The 25,000-nt window shown below is 42.9% G+C and overlaps 2 protein-coding genes across 6 annotated transcripts in view; one reads left to right on the top strand and one right to left on the bottom strand.

The window, feature by feature from the left end:
* The window catches only part of LOC125954557 (uncharacterized), a 20,577-nt gene extending 4,336 nt beyond the window's left edge, over nucleotides 1-16,241 (top strand). For all 4 annotated transcript variants that reach the window (XM_049684958.1, XM_049684959.1, XM_049684957.1 and 1 more), the window contains exons 3-6: nucleotides 1,721-1,822; nucleotides 12,120-12,291; nucleotides 12,379-12,440; nucleotides 12,632-16,241. In XM_049684958.1, coding sequence (XP_049540915.1) covers nucleotides 1,721-1,822; nucleotides 12,120-12,291; nucleotides 12,379-12,440; nucleotides 12,632-12,891 — 596 coding nt within the window. In that variant the 3' untranslated portion in view covers nucleotides 12,892-16,241. The remainder of the gene's footprint in view (nucleotides 1-1,720; nucleotides 1,823-12,119; nucleotides 12,292-12,378; nucleotides 12,441-12,631) is intronic.
* Nucleotides 16,242-21,242: 5,001 nt separating this feature from the next.
* Nucleotides 21,243-24,346, bottom strand: LOC125953280 (farnesol dehydrogenase-like). 2 transcript variants are annotated; one of them, XM_049682738.1, is made up of 4 exons: nucleotides 24,139-24,346; nucleotides 22,221-22,908; nucleotides 21,985-22,131; nucleotides 21,243-21,830 (listed from the first exon to the last, which is right to left on the bottom strand). In XM_049682738.1, exons 2-4 carry the CDS (start codon nucleotides 22,887-22,889, stop codon nucleotides 21,789-21,791), a joined length of 858 nt encoding a protein of 285 aa, XP_049538695.1. In that variant the 5' UTR covers nucleotides 22,890-22,908; nucleotides 24,139-24,346; the 3' UTR covers nucleotides 21,243-21,788. The 2 variants fall into 2 exon arrangements, with proteins under 2 accessions (XP_049538695.1, XP_049538696.1); XM_049682739.1 differs by having other exon boundaries at nucleotides 24,144-24,346.
* Nucleotides 24,347-25,000: the final 654 nt, after the last annotated feature.

Raw genomic sequence — 25,000 nt, 5'->3', positions numbered from 1 at the left:
CAAAAAGACGGTAACGCTCGTTTGAGTTTTACATTTATCTCGTTCCATAGAGTAATTTAAACAACAACAATTGCAATCATTTGATTTGTCCATCGTTATTTTTCAATTACTTGCTTCATGATAATAGAATAACCGGTACGCTTCTTTTTAACCCTTGAAACAGTTCTCCGTGATATTGCCAATTTCTGGACCTAAAATTTCATAGTATAGTCACTAGAACATAGAAATTACCACCATGTTTCCTTCAGTATGTTTTGCTTCAATCATTGGTTCCGTTTAGGCCAATAGAAGGGGGCAATCCATGTTGCTTAAATACAATATTTTCAGATTGGTCAAGTTTTTTTTTTAAATAATTGTGCTGCTTACTTCAGAATTAATTGTAACGCTTTTTAAAAACAAAACTTTCACATCATTGGATAACACTGCTCCAGACATGATAACTCCAGTAGGTACGGAACATTATTTTGATTTTCTCTGCATCATCCATGTACCACGTTGAAGGTACAAACCCATCGCACGAAAATTTCATGTTAGATCAATCGGGAAAATTTCCTTATCATAGAAAATACGATAAGACGCTTCGTTTCCTTCAGGAATGCTGCAGTGCTTCGATCACGTATGTCGCAGAATTTTACGTGGAACAAATGAGGTTTTCGCTTCTTTTGACACTTTTCATATTGATCTGACACTGGATTTCGAGTGATTCTCTTTCTTTGTATGATCTTGCGCCTTGTACAGTGCGCACAGATCGTGGCAGGCCACTATCTGGTTTCCTTTAGTTTGGCCCTTAAAGAATACATCGTTTAATCAATGACTAAAATGACATCTAATTTTTTTCTGGAATATCCCTCCGGCTCGCTCTATGTGGACTTTAAACTATTTTTTAGAAAAAAAATCATAAGAAATTGAATTGTTTTTTTTTTTAATAGGATACTTTATAATTCATGATACACTAGTGATATGGACGTGATAAACGAATACTGATCAGATGTCAACATTACTCGCAATCGGGTGCCGTAGTTTCCATACATTATAATTGTCCGTTGAGCCTATTCTCAACCTAGACAAACCCATTCTAGACAAGGTTTTCGATGTAACGGATAATATATCATGTAGGCCAGAGGTCTCAACCTTATATTTGCCTCCGGGCCGCTGTGCCAAATAACAGCTACTCAGCGGGCCGCACCACACACAAAAAAATCATATAAAATTACGATTAATTAATTAGAATTAGGTCGCAAGTTTTTGAGACCCATGATGTAGGCGATATACTACACTGTATTACTCATTTGATAGTATCTCCCGTTTTAAGCAATTGGCTTCCGGGTAACTTACTTCGGGATATCTAGCAATTGTTCATCCCTTCATAATTCCAACGCGAAAGGATCTCTGGCTGTGATTATAGCCAGATTATATTTCTCTCTATTTTGTGTTCTTCCTTTCTCCAATTATAAATCAATAAATTGACAAGAGAGAAGGTAGAATTTAATGGTGTAAAGTACGCTGTCTTGCCGATTGTTCTTTTGTATTCTCAAAAAAAAAAATAATCTCACAACAAATCCTTGCTAAGGAATATTCAATAACTTTTTTATGATTATCCTGTACTAATACTACCCTCAAATTGCAAATTATTTCCAACTTGTGTTTGTGTGTCCCCTTTACTTTGGCCGTTTTGCATATTAAACACGTTCTGTTCTGTTTTCGTTGTTCTCGTTTGTAGGAAGGAGACGAATCGATCAACAACAGCTGCATCAACTTTACAGCCGAACAGTGTCCATGTTGGCAGTTTTTCTAATTTTAAGCTCAGCTTTACAAACGACAGGTGAGTGTGTGTATTTTGCGGTGTTTTTCGGGTGGTTTCTGGGTTCCTGTACATGTTTCGTGCGAAAAACACAAAACGCTTCTCTCCCCCCTCTCGGAGTACGACGATGTCTCCGTGGTCCTGGAAGGTTATGGAAGCAGTTATTGACAGTTCGTGATAGTGTCATCGCCTGAAGGGCTGAGGAAATGTTATTCTGTTCAATTACATGAAGCACAAGTTTCGCACCGCCGCCTTCCTCCCTCCCCTAACCACATTCTATATTCCCTTCTCTCTCTCTCTCTTGATTGGTGCAGTGCAGGCCAAGGGCCACCATTGCAGGTGGCATTACGTATACCACAGTAAAATTAGGGGAGTAACAATTTCCATATACCGTGCAGAGCAGAGACAAGCAAAACACGCAAAAGGGGGGTGGGGATTGGTGGTTTGGTTTGGTCGTACGAGAAACTTTCGTAAGGATTCCCTTTTGTACACGTTGTGAGCGCCGCTTCATGTGTGTATGTGCTTCGTCCTTCCATAATGAGGTGATCATCTTCTCTTGGATGCGCGTTGGTTCGAACACGGGCGCGTTAGCTAGAATACAGGCCCCGTCGTGCTCACAAGCTTTTCGACGCGGAGGCGCATAGGGTCCAGACGGTGCCGGCGCATATTGGTTGCCGACGGAACATCTGCTACTACCATCCAACCCTCCAACCATAGGAGGCAGCCCCAGAGAGAGAGAAAGATAGAGAAAGAGAGAGAGACCCAAAGCAAGCCGCATGGAAAGCAAAATGCTAGAGGCGCTCGCTCCTCTACTCTCCTTCTGCTGCTTCGCCTTCCTTTTCCGACCTTCCGTCTGCTCTGTGCAGATGAGCGGCACAACAAATCGTCTCGTCAGCAGCAGCACGCCCGCCCAGTACGGAACTGGTGATCCGTTACTTGTGCTGGCTACGCATGCTGCTGATGCTACTGCCGCCACCGCTGCCGCCTGCATTTGCCTGCGCCGGAAAGGAACTGCCGATTGTATGCTTGAGCTCGATCGAAGAGCACCTCACTGCTTCCTTTCCTTTTATGTGCTACACGCACATGTGTGTGTGTATGTATGTGTGTAAACGACACTAACGGCGGCGACGGCGGGGACCCATGGAGGAAAGCCAACTGGCTGCGATGCTCTACTGCAGTGTATTCGGGGGCTGTGCGCCAAGGAATACGCAGGCAGATGATAATGATGATCGTAAAGCAAACATGTGTGTGGACGACGACGGGCTGCTTCTTTTTAGCGCGTTGCGCACACGACACGTTTCTTTCGATTTTGTCTTTTCGGTCGTCTCATCTGTCTTCGACCTTTCCACTTTAACATTTCCACTCTATGGGGTGGGGTAGTCTGTATGTAGCTGCACCGTTTGTTTGGAGATCGACGATCCTTAATCCTTAAACCCCCTCACGTTCCAATATGCCAACTGTTGATTTGGGTTTTTAATATATTTTGGTTGTGGCCGCTTCGGGTGAACACAACAAGAGAGGGGTCTTTGTCCTTCAAGTTTTGCGCCAATACAATTACAACATTATCACTTTAATAATTTACTACTTACTTACTAATAATAACTACTTTTCGCAAATTGATCTAGTATGTGAGGTTTGCTCTTTATCTGCAGGATTCATTATTTAGCACGGGAAAAGAACGGAAGCAACAACATCCTTTTATGTTTTGATGTTCTGCTTATTGTTTGAGAAGGTAATCCTGGATCCTTTGGATGTAAAATCCAAAGGAATATGAAAAAAAAATGGAAACAGCGGGGCGACGGATTTGCATAAATTCGATCATATATGTGCATTGGCAATTGAAAGTGTCGCCGTTCTCTCTAATTCAGTCTTAGGTGCACACAAACTCGCACCTCTTTGAGAGAAGCGGACACCTCGCAAGCTGCTCGAAAGGCAAAGGTGCGCTTACAGTGGCACAGCATCATTGTCGCCATGAACAGCAGCACCGGATCACCGCTCTGTCGCACCGCACAGCAGCGATCCGAAAAAGGAAGCAGCAGCGGATAGAGGATCGAAATCACCCCAAAAACACGCCCGAAACTTGATCTCTTCGCGACCAAAAATAGGATCCTTTTAATGCTTTTTTTTTTGACGTGTGTGTTTCTCCTTTTCCCTTCCCAGAGTCCCATCCTCTCTTCTTTTCGTATCAGAATGCATCGCTTACATGCACCTTTAGCTTCCTTGAAACATGGCTGGATTTTTGGTTGTTGTCGTTTTCCTCTCCTTGGGATGATATCCTCGAGAGTGCGTTTGCGTACATTGCGTCTGCGAACTGCTGCGTGCAAGAAGCAGTAGACTAGCTCTAGCGACGACACGCAGCAACAACCTCAACACCAGATGGTTATAAGAAGACTTTTGAATGCTGCGTAAAGGATGGAATGCACGATGGCGATCGCTCGAGCGTTGACGCGGGGTACTGCTGTGGCCTATGTTCGTGCGCTGTCCTTGCAGTCGGCCATTTGGTCAATAACGATCAGATTTGATCTTTTTCCCAAACAATTCAAGTTTGAAATATTTTCACATGTTACAGCTATTATTGTGTCATCATTATCGGAAAGGGTATTTGTTGCTAAGCTTTTAAAAGGGGAGATCATTGCCGCGGTGCTTTCCGCAGACGCGCCTTCCAGGCAGATCAGAAATCATGACTCTGCAGACCAGAAGACGGTATAATAGCTACTACACCCTATGACAAATGTTATTCGTAACTACAACAACAATTGGATAGATCATACAATTTTAATTAAGCAATCGTTAACCTTAAAAATAATGTTATCATGTCCTCAGCTTCCAATAGCTAAGATCCTGGTACCAAATGGTAGGATCACCTGTATGCTGAAACATTTTAACAATTTAAAGTATCGATACATGTTAAAATATCACAGCCTTGGAACGAAACTAAGACTTCTTAAGTTAGAAATGCATCTATAGGAATTCGATGAGTTTGACACCCATTTTATACGGATGAAATGCTGCTGTGCGTTGCTTAGAGTGGATCTCATCTGCTGATATGATCAAAAACAAGAATTTTTATTTACTCTTTTATACTCCAATGCTATTGTGGGATTAGTGTGCATTTGAATATTGACACAACAAGCACAAGAGTCCAATTCTTAACAAAAAGAGCCTCCTCATGAAAAGATGGTAATCCAGACAGAACCACCGCGTGGTTTTATTATGTATGGCTTCTCTTACGCGGTAATTCTATACGACCGATGAATAAACCAGGCTGTGGCGCGTGGCATCAGTAGTGCTGTGCTGCAGCTACTGCCCCTCTTTGCGGGAAAGATGTTGATCGTATGCAAGGAATTTAAAATTGAGAGCTAAAGAAGAAAAAAACGACGAAAGGAAAGAGCGACGAAGGCGAAGAGCAAGTAAACGGCGCGGATCATCGAGTAAGGGGCGGCTGCAGAGCTAAACACATATATCGTCCGCTGGTCTGTTGCGCTAGGCACGTGGTGTGGTGTCCTAAAAACCACCAGCCGGTGTCGCCGGATGGTGTGCGAGTGTTTCGGCTGTTTCCATCATTCCTCTCGTTTTTCAGGATAAACGAGAGGACTCTTTTTCTTTTCGCTTCCATTCTTTGCAACTTCAGCACGCGACCCAAAGGACGGATGAGCGAGCGTGCGCGCGCGCCGCGCCCTATGGTGCTGCTGCAATCGAGGAACAGCTTGCCAGCTTCCTCTTCCTTCTTCACCTGGCTTGCCAAGCAAAGCTCTCCGCGCATGTGCAATGTGCATCGCTGTAGCTCGTTGTGCGAGAGCCTTGCGGCCTTTCTGCCATCCGAGCCTTGCGGCGGTGGCATTCCTAGTCCTTGTTTCTATTTGCTTTACAAAGAAAAAAATCTGCTCCCAGCAGCACACATGTGTGTTTGCACCTTCTTGTTATTTACGGGTTCGTAGCAAATGTGATTTACATGAGTTCTCTTGCTGAACCTTCACAAGGGCGTCCATACAGTTCTCTCTCCTAGACTTCCTTGTGTTGTCTTGTCTATCTGTTTGTGCCGGGTGTAAAGCTACAGAAATGCCATTGCTATTGGCATGGCTTTTCTTTGCTGTTCCCCCAGAACATGCCGCAGTGTTTGCTTCGTGCGTTCTAGTTTGGGATAGATGGTAAATAACCATCGCCAGGCGCGTACTGGTTGCGGCAGAAGCATTGTTGCAGTAGCAATGGAAGCGCAACAGGAATAATAGCAATGGCAATAGGAACGGTTTCGTGTGGGTTTGTTTAAAAGTTCACCACCAACATCTGATCGTCTGTTGATCTTTCTAGATACTATTGCGTTCTTCTCGTCATGGTCGTCATCTGGTCAAACATGTATGATGTGGGCTGCCTGTCAGGCAAGGAATAGTGTTGTGTGAATGATAACAAATGCTCCTTTTCCATTTCCAGTGCGAGGTGGTTACGTGTTTCATTTTAAATTTAAAGAATAACCTTTTAAATTTTTAGGAATAATCGGTTACAAAAAAATGCAACAATCGGAGCAAAATTGACAAAAGCTACAGTTACTTCAAAACTGACAAGAATTTCTTATGTGAACCAGAGGATAGCAAACCATACTTTGGCGACAGTAGATATAAATCACCTTTTTTTTGTTGAAAGATTGAGAATACTTTATGACTGCTATTGGCGCATCGTTAAGCATTTGATGATGTGAGTCGCGTTCATTCGTGGATTTATTTTGATTACAAAACACTTTGTACGCGTAACTGTACCAAAATAATACGAATTCCGGCAAACTAAATCAGCGTAGAGCGATATTCGTTTTATAGGAATGATTTCTTGAAAAGAACTAACGAAAATTGGTGGAAATATGTGTCTTCTTGATTGGGAAGCATATGATTCACAGAAACGTGTAAATCGTAGTTTCGTAAGCATTTTATTGCATTGCTGCAGTAGCTCCTGTGGTCGTTCTGGTCTCTCTCGGGTATATGTGGGCCAAGGAATTCGATTCGAAACAGATTACGCAATCGTCGTTCGATGACTTTGAGTTTTCGTAAGGCGTGCACCTCCTACGCGCATTCCTTTCTGCTGATAAATATGATAAGAGGGTGGGGGGGGAATCACACCGGTAACCTTGCTGTGCACCGAGGGGATCTTCATGATAAGGAACTGTTGTTTACCATTCCTCCAGCCGTCGGTTTAAGCAAGCAGCGGTGCGTGTGACAGTCTGATAAGAAATCGCAACGAGCCGTAGCCCGTTGTACTTAGTTTCTGTTCGATTAGTCATATATGTATGGCTTGGACAAGGTGTTAATACGTTTGCCTTTTCAGCGCACACGCGATAACAAGAAGGGTGTTGTCCAATGGCTAATGGTTTTGTTGAAGCAGCATATCGTCCGGCGGCGGCGGTGGTGGCGTGCAGTGATTAGATGCGATGATTTGCTTTGTGATTTATGTGCATGGCATGTGTGGTTCCCCCCACCGGGCGGTTCCGATTCTGATTGAACACACCCGATTTGACTGACTGGCTGATTCACTACTCAATAGCCACCACCACATACACTGCCTGCCTCTCATTTCCGTCTATCCGGGCTGGGCGCATTTTTAAGCAAGAGCCATTTCCCCTCCCACCATCACCACGCGCTGTGCTGCATGTTGAAGTTGGTCTGGGAAAACAGGAACCACCGGATGTAGCATCTTGGGAAAAGTGAGTTGCTGCGCGTTAGCATGTCCTTTAGAGATACTTGCTCTTGAAGTGATGGCGACGGAACTGCGCCCTCGCTGCATTGATTCAGAACGTGGCGCACACGGAACACAGGGGGTAGGGTGGTCTCGAACAGATATTATAAACTCTTTGTGCGCAAAAGGTTTGAGGGGAGGAAGGTTAATCTTTGTTTTGTTTTATTTATGTTTCATTTGGATGTTGTGCCAGGATTCACGATAAAGTTGTCTTTCTCTGGCGAAGAAAGAGAGAATATATAGCTACAGAGAGAGAGAGAGAAAAGAAAGGATAATTGAGAGTGAAGATCGATAGCTAAGCAGGGGGTTCCCCTCCACTTCATTTTCAATATTGTATTACTATGTGGGATTCGGTTTCAGGCTAGTTCTGTTCGTTCTTCTGCCACACATGATTATTTCCTCTTTTTGTTAGCCGCTGCTGCTGGTTCCGAAAAGGAAAATGATTAGTTTATCCCCTAAGCATCTTTTTTTTTTGTTTTCTTTTCTAACATTCCGTTGCGGCAATTTCGCGGCTCTTTCAGGTTTTCCTCGTGGGGCTGTGTGAGAAAGTTATGGACGCCGCTACCCTCCCCCGGCAATCGGCGGCACTGCGGAAGAAATAACTTGAGCGTTTTGTTCTTACTATTGCATTCTTAGCGCGCGTGTGTTCCCTTTTCTGGGGAATCTATCTGTTCCCATCCACCCCACCACACACGCACACGAACAGCAGTTGCTCACATAACATGGATTTTCTCACTGAATCAAGACGGATGGCGACGGCGGCGGCGGCGAACAGCTTTTGGCCTGAATATCCCACCGGTCGGTGGTCGATTTTGATTGGTGTAGCTGTTGGCGGCGTTCGCCGGTTGGTGGCAATACCACACATGCCTTTTGGACGGATACCGGATCGCGTTCTAATACGATAGGAGGATAGACTGATCGCCACAGGGTGGTAAGGCCGATTAACGGCGCGCGAGGGAGAGCGAGAAAAGAAGAAAGGGGGAAAAACAGAAAATCTTTGCTCATACCGCGAGCGCCACTAAGTCGGAAAGATATGAGGCTCTCAGGTGTTATGTGCGGTTTTGGGGAGCTCCGCGATCACGCCGACCAAGTTATGCTGCAGCATATGAAGGCTTCACAGGCAATCGATATCCTCGCGATGGCGAGGTGAAGAGGGAAAGCGTAAAGGAAATGTTTGTTACAAGCGCTGGCATACGCGGGGGCATCCCCCGTTGCGTATGGCTGCAACCACACTACACCTGGGTGGGCATGTTATCGATGTTGTATTGTTCCTGGTCGAATCTAATCGATTCCTGGATGCGCCCGAGGTTCCCAAATGTGTTCGGGTGATGGACATGATGCTGTATCTCAATTTTAATTGGTCGCAGAAGCATACATCTGCAACGTGGCCGGATTGGGATAAGTTGTCTATTGGAATTGGAAGGTTATGCATCTCCTGAGCGTAATTTCTTTTGTTATTTATTAGAGAACTAAATCCATGGTATTACCACTGAAGAGTACGGGAATTACTATCTCATTCATTTCAATTTGACAATTCTCGGCGTTTACAAAATTTTAAGAACCGTAACATCACGATCTCTTATACGAGTAGATCGGTGTAAGTCTACAACAAAAGAAGCAGCAGCTTTCCTCTGTTCCAACGACTTGATATCGATTACGTAATCGGATTACATATGCTTTTCCACAGCAAATTTTATCTTCAGTATTAGGAGTATTTGGCAAAATAATAGGTGCAACAGTTACGAAAATAAAATATGACTTATATTTTATTGACGAAACAAAACAATACTGTCATGCAAAGTGCAGTAGTTAGGCGAACGCCTTTTGATTGTTTGTAGGCAGTGTTTTATATCATCGATTTCTCATGGAAATTTGTTTATTTTCTCAAGAGTTTTCTCAACAAGCCACACTCTGTCCACCTAGTGAAACGATGTCGACGATTGAACGAACCGCATTCAAAGTAGAAGACCCCTTCTGCGCGGGCGCGTAAATGAAATCAATGTAATAACAATGATCGTTCACAATTGGAACTACCTTGACAGCGCTTCGACAGCGGAGAATCAAAGGAAAATCAAATCACAAATCACAGAAACTGAATGAGAAAAGTTGCTGCTGTTGCTGCTGCTGCTGTTGCTGGTGGCATGTTCGTGTTGCCAACGACGACGACAACAACAACGACGAGGGATCAACGGACGATCCCCACTGACTGCTGGGTGCTGTGTCCGGGGGGTAGGGGTAGGGGCTAATCTAGCTCGCCTTCACACCCGCACCCGCTCGTCATGAACTGCTTCGTAATGTTGCGGAAGGCTTTTGAATAGTTTAAATTTGGAAATGGAGGCCGGAAGAAGGTCCAAAAGACAGACCGCGAGTACGTAATAGAAGAATCTTTCAATCAATCGATCAACGCCGATGTGTGGGCAGAGGCTGGCCAGGCCAGGCCAGGCCAGGTTTGGGGTCGTGTTTTTGGGATAGCGAAAACAATGGCCACACACATGCATGCAACGGGTGTGTCTGTGTGTGAGTGCATTAGTGTGTGAATGTGCGATGCTGCCGGGAGGTCATCATGCTGCTGTTGCGCGGCTTCTTTCAAATGGATGGTAGCAGCAGCAACCAGAGCCTCTCTTTGCGGAGCGAGTGGAGCGCCGCCCCCTCGCGATCCTTCGCATTTTTTACTCGAAGAATAGAGCGAAGTGGTTAATTGGTATGATTACGATTATTTGTTTTACCTTTTTTTTGCCTTATTTTTAGTTACTGCTCCCGACCGACCCGGGGTAATCTCTTCTGTCAGCCAGTGGCCTTCCATTCTTGCGTCTCAGATCGTATGGTGGTATTCTCAGTCGCGCGTTCGGATCAGCTCTTCATGATGGGGGATAGCCTTTCTTGCTTGCTTGTTCGTTCGCTCGTTTCGCTCTGTCCGCTAGAGACCGCCTCCTCAACAGTCCCGAAATGTTTCATCATTATACTTAATCGATTTTCTATTACCGCTAATGGATACATGTGTTATGTCGGAGGATTCTCGGGCAAAAGATAGATTTCCCTCGGCCCGTTTCTTCTACCTCCAGTAGTGTAATGCGGGATTCGTTCTCGTGGTAAGGCTCCTTTCGGAGCCGCCGGGATTGAGATAATAATAGGAGGAGTAACATGTTGATTTGTTGATTTTCAGCTGGGCGACGCGTTCGTGCGATAATTGGTGGGCTAAAGCAAATGTAGAATTCCGGCAAACTATCCCGAACCCCAATGATCGATTGCACTCTGGTACTGCTGCTGCTGCTGCTGCTGCTGGTCCCTGCGAGAAGGGAAGTGTAGTAGAGTGGTGTAGGAACAAAACCAAGGGATAAATATTCGGCACGACAGACCCCCGGCGGTGCACCGTACCGCCGTACCGTACAGCTAAATGTTTGCTGCGGGCCCGTTGCGTATCCGGGCAATTGTCAGGTTTCCTTGGTTTTATGGTCAACTTCTCTCTCACTCCGCCATTCAAATTGATGGCATGCTGCTGAGAACCCTCCTCCATTCCGACGAAGGACGCTAGAGCTAGAGCATATTTGGAGAGAGTAAGTTGCAGTAACACACTACACCGCCATATGCACCATCAGGATTGTGTGTTGGTGGTGGTGGTAGTAGTTATGTTGCTTGAATGCTTCATTTCGAAGCGTATTTCATAACCTTGCCCTCTCTGCGGTGCGGTGGCCAATCCAAGGACAAACTTTCGATCATCCGACGGGGGGAGCGCAACGAAGATGAGAAATAATAAATGCACTGAAATTTAATTGACCTAGCCTAGACTCATGAATTGATCATTACCCACCGACAGCGCAGTGTACGCCGCTTAAATGAGGAATGACGTTTTATAGAGGCTGGTAATGGGAAAGCCGGGGAGTAGCAATGATGGGACTCGCTACGAGATGCTCTGCCGACTGTTGTAGATGCATAACCAGTCCAGTCCAGAGAAGCGTCCGTCCGGGCGTGGGAATGGGAAATGGCCTGTTTAAATCATTCTTCTGCCCCAAAAAGATTGCTTTCTCTGCTGCTTTATACGTTGTAAACATTGGCCAAGGGACGGCGACTTGCATTCGCCACAATGGCACTTTTCCAGATAATAACATAAGAGCAGTGTTTTCGCAAAAGAGTATAATATATCATAATGAATAATCGAGAAATGTGCAGTTTGTGCTGCTGTGCTGCTGTGCAGGAGGATGCCTGATGTTATATTTTCCTGTTTTTTTGAAATTGCTTTGACCGATTGGTCAAGCCATAATTGAGACTATGGATGGAGCAAAAAATGAAGCTTCTGTGTTGTGTGGTGGTAGCAATAATATGTAGCATTACGAAGAATTTATTACGCACTGTAAGATGAAATTTTAAGTAGATTCGCAACGATCTTGTGTTGACTGGCTGCAAATACTCGTGATTCTTATAACCGACATTGCGTTGAGTTATTATTTCCATGATCATGACAGTAATGACACATTTTCTTGTAACAATTGTGATTGGTAACCGCTGTGGTTTGTGTATCTTAATTGAATTCCAGTCTTTCACAAAAAAAAACTGCATACAACATTGAATTTTGTTTTTTTTTAATGTCTACTTTCCTCAATAGATGCCTGCTCCAGTCGAACAACACCGAAGCCTAGACCTCCCAGTCCAACTCCTAGACCAAATATTACATTCCATACCTACAAGTGCCCTCCGGCATATGCCGCCTGGTATTGTTTGAACGATGCTACCTGCTTCACAGTAAAAATAGGAGATTCGTTGCTTTACAACTGCGAGTAAGTTAATTAATTGTTCCATTTTTTTTTGGTGCGCAGTGAAATATTCCTATTTCAATTATTCTTCATTGTTCCGAATCATTTTAGATGTGCCGATGGTTACATGGGGCCTCGATGCGAATACAAAGATTTAGACGGTTCCTACTTGCGTAAGTGTCCGAAGCAAGCTAACCCTCACCCCCCTTTTCTTTTGCTGTCGATTCCCTCCTCTCTCTCTCTCTCTCTCTCTCTCTCTCTCTCTCTCTCTCTCTCTCTCTCTCTCTCTCTCTCTCTCTCTCTCCACGGGCTGTGATTCTTTCATTGTTCGTTTCTTCATCTATCGTTCTTATTCTCTTTGCAGCAACCCGACCACGCGTTATGCTCGAAACGGCTAGTATAGCGAGCGGAGCCATCGGCTCACTAGTACTACTCATCATTGGTTGGTGTTGCTGGTGTGTTCGAAGACATCAGCGCCATAAAAGACTGGAAAAAGAAAACGGTGGCGTGGATACGGTAGACTCAGCCGGTGTGTTGCGTGTGGTGCACAGTGAGCAGTCTCTGCGACCGTTTGGAACTCATCATCTCAAAACAATTCCGTTGAGTGAGGCACTCAAACGGTAAGCCTGAAGTATAGACGCGTCCAACATTCGACCCAGAAGCTAAAGATGCGCTGCAATTGGTCCATACACAACTTTATCGCTGCCTTTATTATACAAATTTGCTCTACTCAGCGAGCATCGCCTAGGGTTTGGCAAATCCGTCGACCTATTTGGACCTATAGTTACTCGAAGCGACAACGTGTTGAAACGAGGGAGAACGCGGACGATAAGACGCTTTATTCGACAAAATATGCATCGCATCGTTGGGGATGCATCATCGAAATGTCTGCCTCAAACGATTACGACAACGACGAGAGCCCTACAATAGTTTGTGAAATTACCAATCATCGAGTAGTAATCATGTACACAGAACCATTTTGACCCATTTACACTCACACACAGCTTAACAAAGAACGCATGTTTGGATACACTTTTAACGTATCAGGTTTGAGCAGCAACTCCTCAGTATGATCAAGATCAAGTAAACACGATCTCGGATGTGCACGGTATTGGATGCATCTGCAAAACAAACCACAAGTATGGCAATGAGCTAAATCATATATTTAATAAGGGCAACGAATACCTTTTTACGGAATTTTACGTGATTTTGTATTTAACTGTTAGCCTCCTGTGTGGTATCACGGCTACGTGTCGTTTGGGCGCGCTGTATATGTATGATACTGTTTAGCGTGATTTTTTTTTTTAGATAAAAAGATATTTCATTCCAAATATCTTGTTCTGAGACAACATTTGCCTTAAGAAGTGAAGTACGAAGCGAAACTATTAATATAAATATAAAACATTCGAACATTCAAAGACAGAACGTCATCGAATGGAACTTGACAGTAGGTAGTAGCTGCAGTTTGAGACATTGATTGTGCTTCAGGTGAAGGAAGTGCATTGAGTAAGAGTAAGAGACGAAGGCGTGGGTAGAGCGGGCTGGGGGAGGGAATGAAGGAAAAAAGCAGCGTCGAGAGGCAGTAATTGACAATGGATGAGTAAAGCAACTAGAAATAGGATTAAACGTTCCACGCTTAAACATCAAACACTTATGCATGACAGTGTGCCTATTACCGTAGAGAAAAGAATGAAATTTGTTGAATATTTTTTCCAGACGCTAAATGCAATCGCTGTTATTCAAAGAGGCAGTGTAATGCATCCGGTATATGTCTAGGTGAAATAACAATTATCCCGATAGATAGTTTGAACGCAATCGAAATGCACGCAAACATTAAAATGTGGCAATATTATTGTTCCCACTGTCGTCACCTCCTTGAGAGGTGATGGCATCTACAACCGCATTAGGTAGTCCTGCGTCATTGGTTTTGACTTATTCGTAACATTCAGTTATGTTTGTCAAACAGTTGTGTGTGCTTTCTTCGTCTAGGAAGCGTTTCGAGGGGAGGTGGTAAAAGGCATAATCCACTGGAAGCCGTAAACAGACGAGCAGTATTTTAACAATCAAAATGGTGCCATCTGGACATTTTGAGATTAGTATTCTTTTGTTCTTTTACATTGTTTTCCGTTCATATTAGATGTTAGTGGCAGTTGTGGTTTATATCGAAGTTGATTACTCCTTAGCAAAACATGAATGCTACTAATACTACTACTATTATATTACTGTCGATACTCTTCTGAATTGAATGTGCTCTTTATTTAGCGCACTGAATGTATTTATCCATCGGTTGTCGCAAGAATAATTCCTTTCTGCTTCTTTCTCTTTTCGCTATTTTATTTTAGTATTTATTGTATCGTATATTATTTATTTTAAGCCATATAAATGCCTTCATCTTTGTCTCTAGTTGCATCTTAGTAAAACTTAACGGAAAAGAAAAAAATGAAAAATAACATCCCTGTTACCGCTTTTTTGACATATACCGTATAGCGTAATGTCTAAACAGCGGCGTAAACGAAATATGTCGACATACATTAAATCTACCAAATCTAAGCGAATAGTTTTTTAATGCAAAGAAACTGTATAGCAATATAAGACCAATGTTCGATCAGCGAAAGCATCGACCCCAGGTGAATTGTATCTTTGATGTGCGATCTAGATTCTCCAGTATAACGTCCAGTAACGTGAGACCTAAGCTCTAAGGGTTGGCGGTGGAGAAGAAACGAGTGAGAGGGTGGCTGGCAGTAACACCATTGAGCAAAGAACGTACAACAGGTACAGTACGTGCACCCCGCCGAATCAAATCCTTACTTTCTAAAAGTTATTCACTACAAGTGACCACACTAGCGAATCGAAATTAAAACTGATTGAATGTGACGGAATCTAAACTTACATTTTCTTTTATCCAATACACAATTGATTGAAAACAAAAGGGGGAAAACGTTTAATGGAACCTAATATAATTTTCAAAATATGCTTAGCCGTCATTATGTACATAGGAATTCCGCAACGCATTGTCGAACTGTGTTAGACCGCAGGACATACATAACCTACTCACCACTTAAATCTACACACTGCAATGATACATCAAATAAGTATGTTAATCTTGTTTACTGCTTGAATTATCCTCTCTTTCGAATCAAAGAGCGCATAGTGTACACGTTGCATAGTACTCATTGCTGCGGGTAGTGAACATAGAATTGCTTGAATAACTATAAAACACACACATACACACACACATACACATGCCCCCAAATGAACTCCGTTCTCATAACACTGCCAGTTGTTGTCCAGTAAAGAGACCATCGGACAGCAAACATTAGGACAATTTGGAAAAATTGCTTGCTGAAGGGCAATTCGTCATTATGTACTCCACCCCGAGTCTAATCGCGAAGGAATAGCTTGACTGGAGAATAGAAATGTGAACAATGTATTATAGAAGATATTTTCATTTCAAATTGTATGTTAGCAATTATACATTACAGTGTCGATCGCTGTTAGTGCTGTATATAGGTTTGTTTCTAGTTTTTCCCCCCATTTCAGCCTTGGGTTTGAATTTGTTTGGGCAAATTTTGTATAAGAGGTTGCCAATACTACTACCACTACTTCTACTATAGCGCCAATAGCGATTATGAAATCCATGGAAAAGCACTCTTTTGGTCAGAAAATTGTTTATCGAAGCGAGTATTTGTTTATTTTTCTATTTTAATATCATTGTTTCTCTTCCCTCCGTAATGAAATCTTTCAGTCGCATGTACGTTAGGTTTACGTTTTATGAAGATCCTTTGTATTATATTATGAGCTTTAAGATGATAAGAAAAAATCAACAAGAACTAACGTGACTTCTAGAGACGGAAATAAATAAACACGAACACATAAACTCACTTAAATGGACATTTAACAATTGGTAAGATGATTGATTGCAGATCAAGTGATGACAAACTGTTTTTAAGCGGGGTATTCCTCCTTCTCATACATACATACAACTCTCTACCTCGAACTATTTCATATGTAAGCGAAGAGCCGTGGCCACACGGAGCGAAAATTTGCGCGCAAATTTGCACATTAATGCCAAAATGTTTTCGCTTCGATATGTTTACATGGCCGGGTTGAGGAAATTAAAATCGTTTTTTTGAAGAAAAGGATTGAATACACTAGCAATGATCACTCACTGTCGATGTAAACCACAAAAAGAACATATTGTGAGCCCTACCGTTTGCAAAAAGCTTTTACGCTAGGTTTTACGCTCCACGGACCAATAATCGTTTGACAGCATGTAAACGGCAAGCGTAAACGTTTTGGCATTAATTTTTTCGTTTGCGCTAGAGTTTTCGCCCCGTGTGGCCACGGCTAAGGAGTTTTCGTATCCGCATTGTACAATTCGTAACTCACGTTATCACCACATCATTCATTCAAAATATGTTGAACTGAATTTACATGATTAGCCGTGGCCACACGGGGCGAAAATTTGCGCGCAAATTTGCACATTAATGCCAAAATGTTTTCGCTTCGTGTGGCAGGGGTAAAAACCCGAAAATTTATGCCGAAATGTCAAACGCATTGTTTTCATCTGTGTTTTGGCCGCTGAAGTTGATTTCCGAATAAATATTGCAGTTTTTAACGATTTTGTTGCTGTTGCCGCTATATTTATATTAAAAATGCAAAAACAATACGAAAAGAACCTACATTTTCGTAAATCAAGCGTTCGATAGCGTCAAGGGTTCAGCGAAAAAGTCCGCGGACGTATAAAAGTTTGACAGCGTGTAAGGGTTAAGCGAAACCGTTTTGGCATTAATTTTTTCGTTTGCGCTAGAGTTTTCGCCCCGTGTGGCCACGGCTATTTAAATAGGTCGATATCGTTGCTGCAGATTAAAAAAAATCAATAACAACATAATTAATATATTAATTGCAAAAACGAATTGATTGGTAACAACCTTACAAAATGAGCTGAAATTGTATGTAACATTGTTTTTAGTTAATTTAGTTAGTAGCTTTAGTTGTTGTCCTTTTTCTAATAACTTAAACATTTTAAAGGTCGCGAAACTTTGCGAAAGGCAATTTGGGAAACAATGCGAAAGGCTGAAAATTGCGAAAGACAATGTGCAAAGAATGCATGGTAAGCCAGATGGAGTCAACATTGACGCCCGAATAGCTGGAATCCCGACATGGACGACGACGGTACTCGAGGACGAGGCAGGATTATCGCTATAGCGCCTGATAATTCTCCATTCCATTTCAAGCAATATAAGCAATCAAGCAAGTATAACGTTGTATTAAATCACACGCTAATAATTGCTACGTTAGATTGATTCAATAATTGCCACGATAGATTGGTAGTGTTATTTCAAAGATTTTTCATTATACGATCGCCTTCCTTCATTGTTCTTTTACGCGTCGTTGGCCATTTATCACATATGATAATATTACATTTTAATTTACGATAGGTTCAATGTAAAATGGCCAGTGATCTATTGATTGCTGACATAAGGTTTTGCTAATATGGTTGACGTCGTCGCCGAAATTAAAGGGTGTTGGAAAGGTAAAAGAAGGATGCGAAAATATTGTACGTTAGGGAAGATTGGCAGCTTTATAGCGCCGTTAGGGGAGGGTTCTAGATGGGATTTCCGGTCTCTGAGTACGCTAAACTCAGCAAATTCCTGATTATCTATTTGGAATCACCTTCCAAGCGGAGCCTGAACATGTATGTCTCACTCATGCACCGATGCGATGGATACGCTTGACTTGTGATGACGAGAGGCGTTGAGATAGGGTAAGCTCGTGTCCTGTAGCCACCCATCGCGTATTGTTAGAGCTGAGTGTTATTAAGGCGGTTCTTGACTTACTTAAATCATATGACTGCCTATCGTCCACGGAGTGCTCTCCATGATACCTTATCGCTCTCTGGGACGGAACCACTAGACCGTTTATAATCTATTTCTCTTGGGCAAATTTTTGATTGATGACATCTACCATAGATATTCATTCGAAGATTGTTAATAATGTCAGCATTGCTGCTTTCTTTAAACTGATTGTGAACTAATTTCTTTGATTCCTTTGATTGATTTTTTGCGTTTAATGTTTAATCACTTTGCTTTTAATTAATTGCTGTTTAAAGGGTAAATTGGCATTTCTGGTCAACGGCTAAAAAAAACAGTCCGCGACGGTGTCCTATTTTGTACTTTGGGATACGGGTTCATATTTGGGATACGGGTTCATTAGGGACAGTACAAAATTCAGTCAAGGGTTCAGCGAAAAAGTCCGCGGACGTATAAAAGTTTGACAGCGTGTAAGGGTTAAGCGAAACCGTTTTGGCATTAATTTTTTCGTTTGCGCTAGAGTTTTCGCCCCGTGTGGCCACGGCTATTTAAATAGGTCGATATCGTTGCTGCAGATTAAAAAAAATCAATAACAACATAATTAATATATTAATTGCAAAAACGAATTGATTGGTAACAACCTTACAAAATGAGCTGAAATTGTATGTAACATTGTTTTTAGTTAATTTAGTTAGTAGCTTTAGTTGTTGTCCTTTTTCTAATAACTTAAACATTTTAAAGGTCGCGAAACTTTGCGAAAGGCAATTTGGGAAACAATGCGAAAGGCTGAAAATTGCGAAAGACAATGTGCAAAGAATGCATGGTAAGCCAGATGGAGTCAACATTGACGCCCGAATAGCTGGAATCCCGACATGGACGACGACGGTACTCGAGGACGAGGCAGGATTATCGCTATAGCGCCTGATAATTCTCCATTCCATTTCAAGCAATATAAGCAATCAAGCAAGTATAACGTTGTATTAAATCACACGCTAATAATTGCTACGTTAGATTGATTCAATAATTGCCACGATAGATTGGTAGTGTTATTTCAAAGATTTTTCATTATACGATCGCCTTCCTTCATTGTTCTTTTACGCGTCGTTGGCCATTTATCACATATGATAATATTACATTTTAATTTACGATAGGTTCAATGTAAAATGGCCAGTGATCTATTGATTGCTGACATAAGGTTTTGCTAATATGGTTGACGTCGTCGCCGAAATTAAAGGGTGTTGGAAAGGTAAAAGAAGGATGCGAAAATATTGTACGTTAGGGAAGATTGGCAGCTTTATAGCGCCGTTAGGGGAGGGTTCTAGATGGGATTTCCGGTCTCTGAGTACGCTAAACTCAGCAAATTCCTGATTATCTATTTGGAATCACCTTCCAAGCGGAGCCTGAACATGTATGTCTCACTCATGCACCGATGCGATGGATACGCTTGACTTGTGATGACGAGAGGCGTTGAGATAGGGTAAGCTCGTGTCCTGTAGCCACCCATCGCGTATTGTTAGAGCTGAGTGTTATTAAGGCGGTTCTTGACTTACTTAAATCATATGACTGCCTATCGTCCACGGAGTGCTCTCCATGATACCTTATCGCTCTCTGGGACGGAACCACTAGACCGTTTATAATCTATTTCTCTTGGGCAAATTTTTGATTGATGACATCTACCATAGATATTCATTCGAAGATTGTTAATAATGTCAGCATTGCTGCTTTCTTTAAACTGATTGTGAACTAATTTCTTTGATTCCTTTGATTGATTTTTTGCGTTTAATGTTTAATCACTTTGCTTTTAATTAATTGCTGTTTAAAGGGTAAATTGGCATTTCTGGTCAACGGCTAAAAAAAACAGTCCGCGACGGTGTCCTATTTTGTACTTTGGGATACGGGTTCATATTTGGGATACGGGTTCATTAGGGACAGTACAAAATAGGACACCGTCGCGGACTGTTTTTTTTAGCCGTTGACCAGAAATGCCAATTTACCCTTTAAACAGCAATTAATTAAAAGCAAAGTGATTAAACATTAAACGCAAAAAATCAATCAAAGGAATCAAAGAAATTAGTTCACAATCAGTTTAAAGAAAGCAGCAATGCTGACATTATTAACAATCTTCGAATGAATATCTATGGTAGATGTCATCAATCAAAAATTTGCCCAAGAGAAATAGATTATAAACCGGCAGTAGGGATACTTGCAGCTTCCGCCGCAGCAGCTGTCTGTCTGTATTTGGGATACGGGTTCATATTCCAATATATATCTGCACATTTTTCATCAAGATATTTCTGGACACCATAAAAACCACCCTGTATTACCGTTTCCCCTACAGTTTAGGAACTGATAGTACTCCAAATCTTCCCATTAGACACACAACGTTGTCTTTTAGTCGAATCGATCAGGTTTTGAGGTAGAAGTTGACGTATGAGTTACCAATTTTCAATATTATTTTATCGTTTTCATAGCGGTCAGACATTTTGGTGGATTAAATTGCAACATGTGAGCTTCTTGCTTCGGGCTCAAATGGTTAACTTCATACATTTTTGCTTCCAATTCGGGGTCTTTAATCATTTTTGTGGTTTTCCATGTTCCTCATCTTGGTACCTTCGAAATCCTCTTTTGTTGCTTCTGACAGAGTAACTAAAAGCTAATGCTTTCCGCAAATCATCACTGAGGAATGAAGGCAGGAAAGGTTCTATAATATTGATACCATAAAGGTCATTCTAACTGTTGTTCCTAGGTAGGTGAAGTTCGCGGCGGCTTGGACATAGCTGGATTTTTGGGTGGTCTCCTTAAGTTTGGTGTTTGTTGTTTACATGACCTCGTTGGTTTACGTGACAATATGCCACCGTATGGACTATAAGTCCATTGTGCATTGTTAAAGCTTCCTTGATTGAATGTTGGTTGAAACAAACATGAAGAGTATTATACTGTAAATGATTAAGATTCATATAAATGGTTCTTGATGTCTGCGTTGTTCACAGGTGTTATTGCACCTATGGTGTAACATCTTCACCATAACACACTCTAAAGGATCTCCTAAAAGGAGAGTTTTCTTTTTCGGACTTGTACGTGCTGCGATGTATGTTTTAAATGTTTTGCTCTACTGTATTAAAACGATCGATGCGTAGGAGAAAAATATGAAACCAAATCGAATAGTTTATTGCATTATTTATTTTTCCATGTTAAAAAATAAATTACTATTTAGAGTTTACTATCAATACACTGAATGCATCGAATCCAACACTGTGGCTGCTTCAAATTACCGTTTCTATGGTGGTGATGGGGTTCAGAGGGTCGAAAGTAAATAATTTTGGGGTTGAGCAAAGGCAAAGTGAGCGAGGTAGAGTCTATCAGGAGTCGTTTGTTGGGGTCTAAGGCCACGGGAGGATGCGCGCGAGCACAGAGCAATTGGCAAACAGAAATACGTAAGCAATCACTTGTTTACATGTTTTTCTTTAGTCTTAATGAGTTAAAATTTGTCAGCGATAATAGAGTTGGCAACAGGAGGAGCTTCCATCACGGATTCCTCCACGGTATGTAAATAAACGATTTATTACCCTAGAAGCGCTATTCCTATGAGCGAGCGAGATACCGTCAGAGAAGAAGGTCGGTCCGGCAGAGCAGGATGGTTTGAGAAGATCGTTCAATCCCGTTCTCGGTTCACCGAATGCGGCTAGATGTTGTTGCTGGTGTTTATATTTATAAGAACTCGCCCATCGGTTTGATCACCAGCTCGTGAATCTGTGGAAAGAGCACGGAACAGAAGGATGGATGGAGCGGACAGAAGTGATTAATTCATCAATGTTGAGCCGTTTCGTGTATCAAGGTAATGGTCGGTTGCATCGATCAATGTTTTCAATGAAACTGCTGGCCCGCATCATAAGGTGCTACTTACTTGCACGTTATCCGGTGTGGTGATGGCATACAGGACCGCTTCCGCCACATCCTCCGGCTTCAGTTTTGGCATGTACTTGACGATTTCGTTCTCGTTCGAGCTGACCGTCGACAGAATGTCTCCCTCCACCAAACCGGGACTAATACTCTGCTCGGGTAAGATAGAAGGACATGGTAGCATTTCATTTGTTGCGCCATCTTTTGCAGAGGAGCGAGCTCATCAGATGTTACGCTCACCGTTACTTTGCAACCCGAATCGAGGTAGATTAGCTCCTGTCGGATACACTCCGTGATGGCCGTTACGGCGTACTTCGAGGCGGGATACATGCCATTGAGCGGTCGGGTACCGGGGACGGCCTGGTGAACCTTGTGTCCGAATATGCTGTTGACGTTGATAATGTGGCCTTTGACGTCGCGCGCCTTCATCGATTTAACGGCTTCCCGCGTGCACATGCACAGCCCAATGATGTTCGTCTCCATCGTCGTGTAGAGATCTCGCGTATTGTTCTTCTCCGTCAGCAGACACTTCGTGATGACACCGGCATTGTTGACCAGCATATCGACGCCACCGTACGTGTTCTCTATCCAACCGAAGGCATGCTTAACGTCCTCTTCCTCGGTGATGTCACACTCGACGCAGTTCAAATTGCCGGCCACATCGAAAAGACTGGCACGCAGCTTCTCCACCTTATCCCGCCGCCTTGACAGAGCGCAAACGATCATTCCTGCCTTGACGAGCTCTTTTGCGATGGCGCCACCGATGGCAGCACTCGCACCGGTCACGACGGCCACTTTGCCCTCCCAGCGCTTCATGCGATCGACCACGTCCAACCGAACCGTAATCGGTGGTGGGGCCGGTGCCGCCGTTGTGCCATTGCTACTTCCGTTACTACCGTTTGCCGCCATTTTGTCGTCTGTCCGCGTGCTGTAAGCAGAGCGAATGGATAGAGAGCTCGTTGTTAAAAAAGGCATTGCGCAACATTCGTCACCGTTTTCCTTTTCTTCAACTTTATGAGTCGATCATTCGCAATTACTGATCAGTAAATAAATAAGGATCCTACTAGAACGCAGCGAGGATAAACTGTCGTTAGAAAAACTCAATCACACGATTATAACGTCAACGAGAATCGCCTATATAATGTGCCGCTATACCGCTTCATGAATTTTATTTATTTCATTCTGCTATGAAAGAAAACATTAAACTATTTTTCACTTCATGCCTCGCATGGTGTCCTTGCGTCAGTCATCGCCGCCGTGACCGAGGATCAAAACGAAACGATAATTAGACTTGACTTTCTACGCTAATTGCAGTTAACGAGTGGCAGTTAATGGAGCAATAAATTTTGCTTTCGGTTCATCACCGGCCGGGGGATCGCACACTGCAATAAAACTCTGTTCTGCACGGTTACCACAGCCGAGCACACAAGCCGAGGGCACGGAAGACCTTCAAATCGTGGATCCCCAGAAATGCGTACTAGCATCTTTATTTGCGCGCTATCAAAAAGGACCAACGTGTGCTTGGATGCGTTGTGTCGTGTAAAAAATTTGAAGCGACATTATCATAATTTGAATTATTGAAGTATTTTTTCTGCACCTATCGTGAGCCGTTATCGTGAACGAACATTTCACAAAATTTTAACAATTTTTTTTCATTGCGTAGGTGAAGTACTTTTTAGTAGTATTAACACGTAAAGAGCAGCAAGTATGTGTTTGGTACAACGTAAATGTTGTACGTAAATTGGATTAGTGCTTTATTTACGCTATTTCAAATGCCATTCCACTCATCTCTTCTGCGCACGTTACTTTGCTCTACAAGAGATTTGCCGAAACAAGTTCTATCGCGTCACGTTGCATTGCATGCGATGAGTAATGTCATTAATTCGGCCGCACTTAACTACCGGAACCGATTGGTTAACTCAGCCGGAAACCGTCACTGACAGCTCACACAGAGCAGAGCGAGTGCTGGCCCACCACCATTCCACCAGCATCAGTAATTGATGCACCGTCATTTTTCATTCTTATTCACGCACAAAACTGATTCCACTGCGTGTAACAGGTGTAAGGCTATCGCTGATCGCGCAAGAATTTACACCTTTTTGTGAACACCTCACATAGTTGATACTACTTTTTATACTAATCCGTATTCTAAACTCACTCAACTATTTTCTTTCACTATTCTCAACTCAGTCTAGCTGCAAGAATGTGAAGGCTGGACGTCCGGAAGCTCCTACGGATCCTTGGTTTGCCGATTGCTGATCGATCAAACGGTAGACTAGTTGACCACTGACCACACTAAGGCACACAACTCACACACGGACGGAGATGTAGTATGTGAATCCAATTACCGGTGGGCTTTGGCCGAAGGATTCTGACAAAATGTCGTCCGGCGTAGAAACCGCAACCTATTTATATAATCTCTCGTGAGTGGCTTAACGGATCTGCTCATTGGCTGATCCGGCTCGGCTCAACACTAACACCGAGCATTAAAAAAAAAAAACACCACCCCTCCCCACTCTAGTGTACAATACACGATTCGGTGGGTGCACCAGCGCTAGACCAAAACCTTATTACGCACGCTCTAATCTTGATCCCCCTGACCAGACGATCATCATTACAGCTACGCCTTCTGCATCGCATCGAAAGGGATAACGTCTGACCATACTCTGGCGATCATTAAGGTGTGTTGGTAGCTTGTAGTTTTCCAGTCCGGGTGGAATGCGAACACACATTCCAAAGTGTTTACAACCTTAGCGCCACTTGTCTTTCAACAGCACAATTCTCCTATACCAGCCCTAGCACACCTGCAGTCTATGGCTGAGAGCTAACCTCTAGACCTTTTGGTAGTTCCTTTCAATTCACCTACGGTCCTTGCAAAGACGGAAGGAAGGAATTTGCTGAGCAGAGTCTTAAGCCGATTTCGATTTCGTGAGTAGCAGCATGATTATCTCGCCTCTGGTCTTTTGAACCATTTTGAGGCGACTGTCCTTGCGTACTCACCGGTGGTGGTTCAACAGCAA

The sequence above is a fragment of the Anopheles darlingi genome, chromosome 3 (genome assembly GCF_943734745.1).
Source record: "Anopheles darlingi chromosome 3, idAnoDarlMG_H_01, whole genome shotgun sequence".
Taxonomy (NCBI): domain Eukaryota; kingdom Metazoa; phylum Arthropoda; class Insecta; order Diptera; family Culicidae; genus Anopheles; species Anopheles darlingi.
The sequence above is the reverse complement of the archived record's forward strand: the minus strand, read 5'-3'. Positions and strand labels throughout refer to the sequence as shown.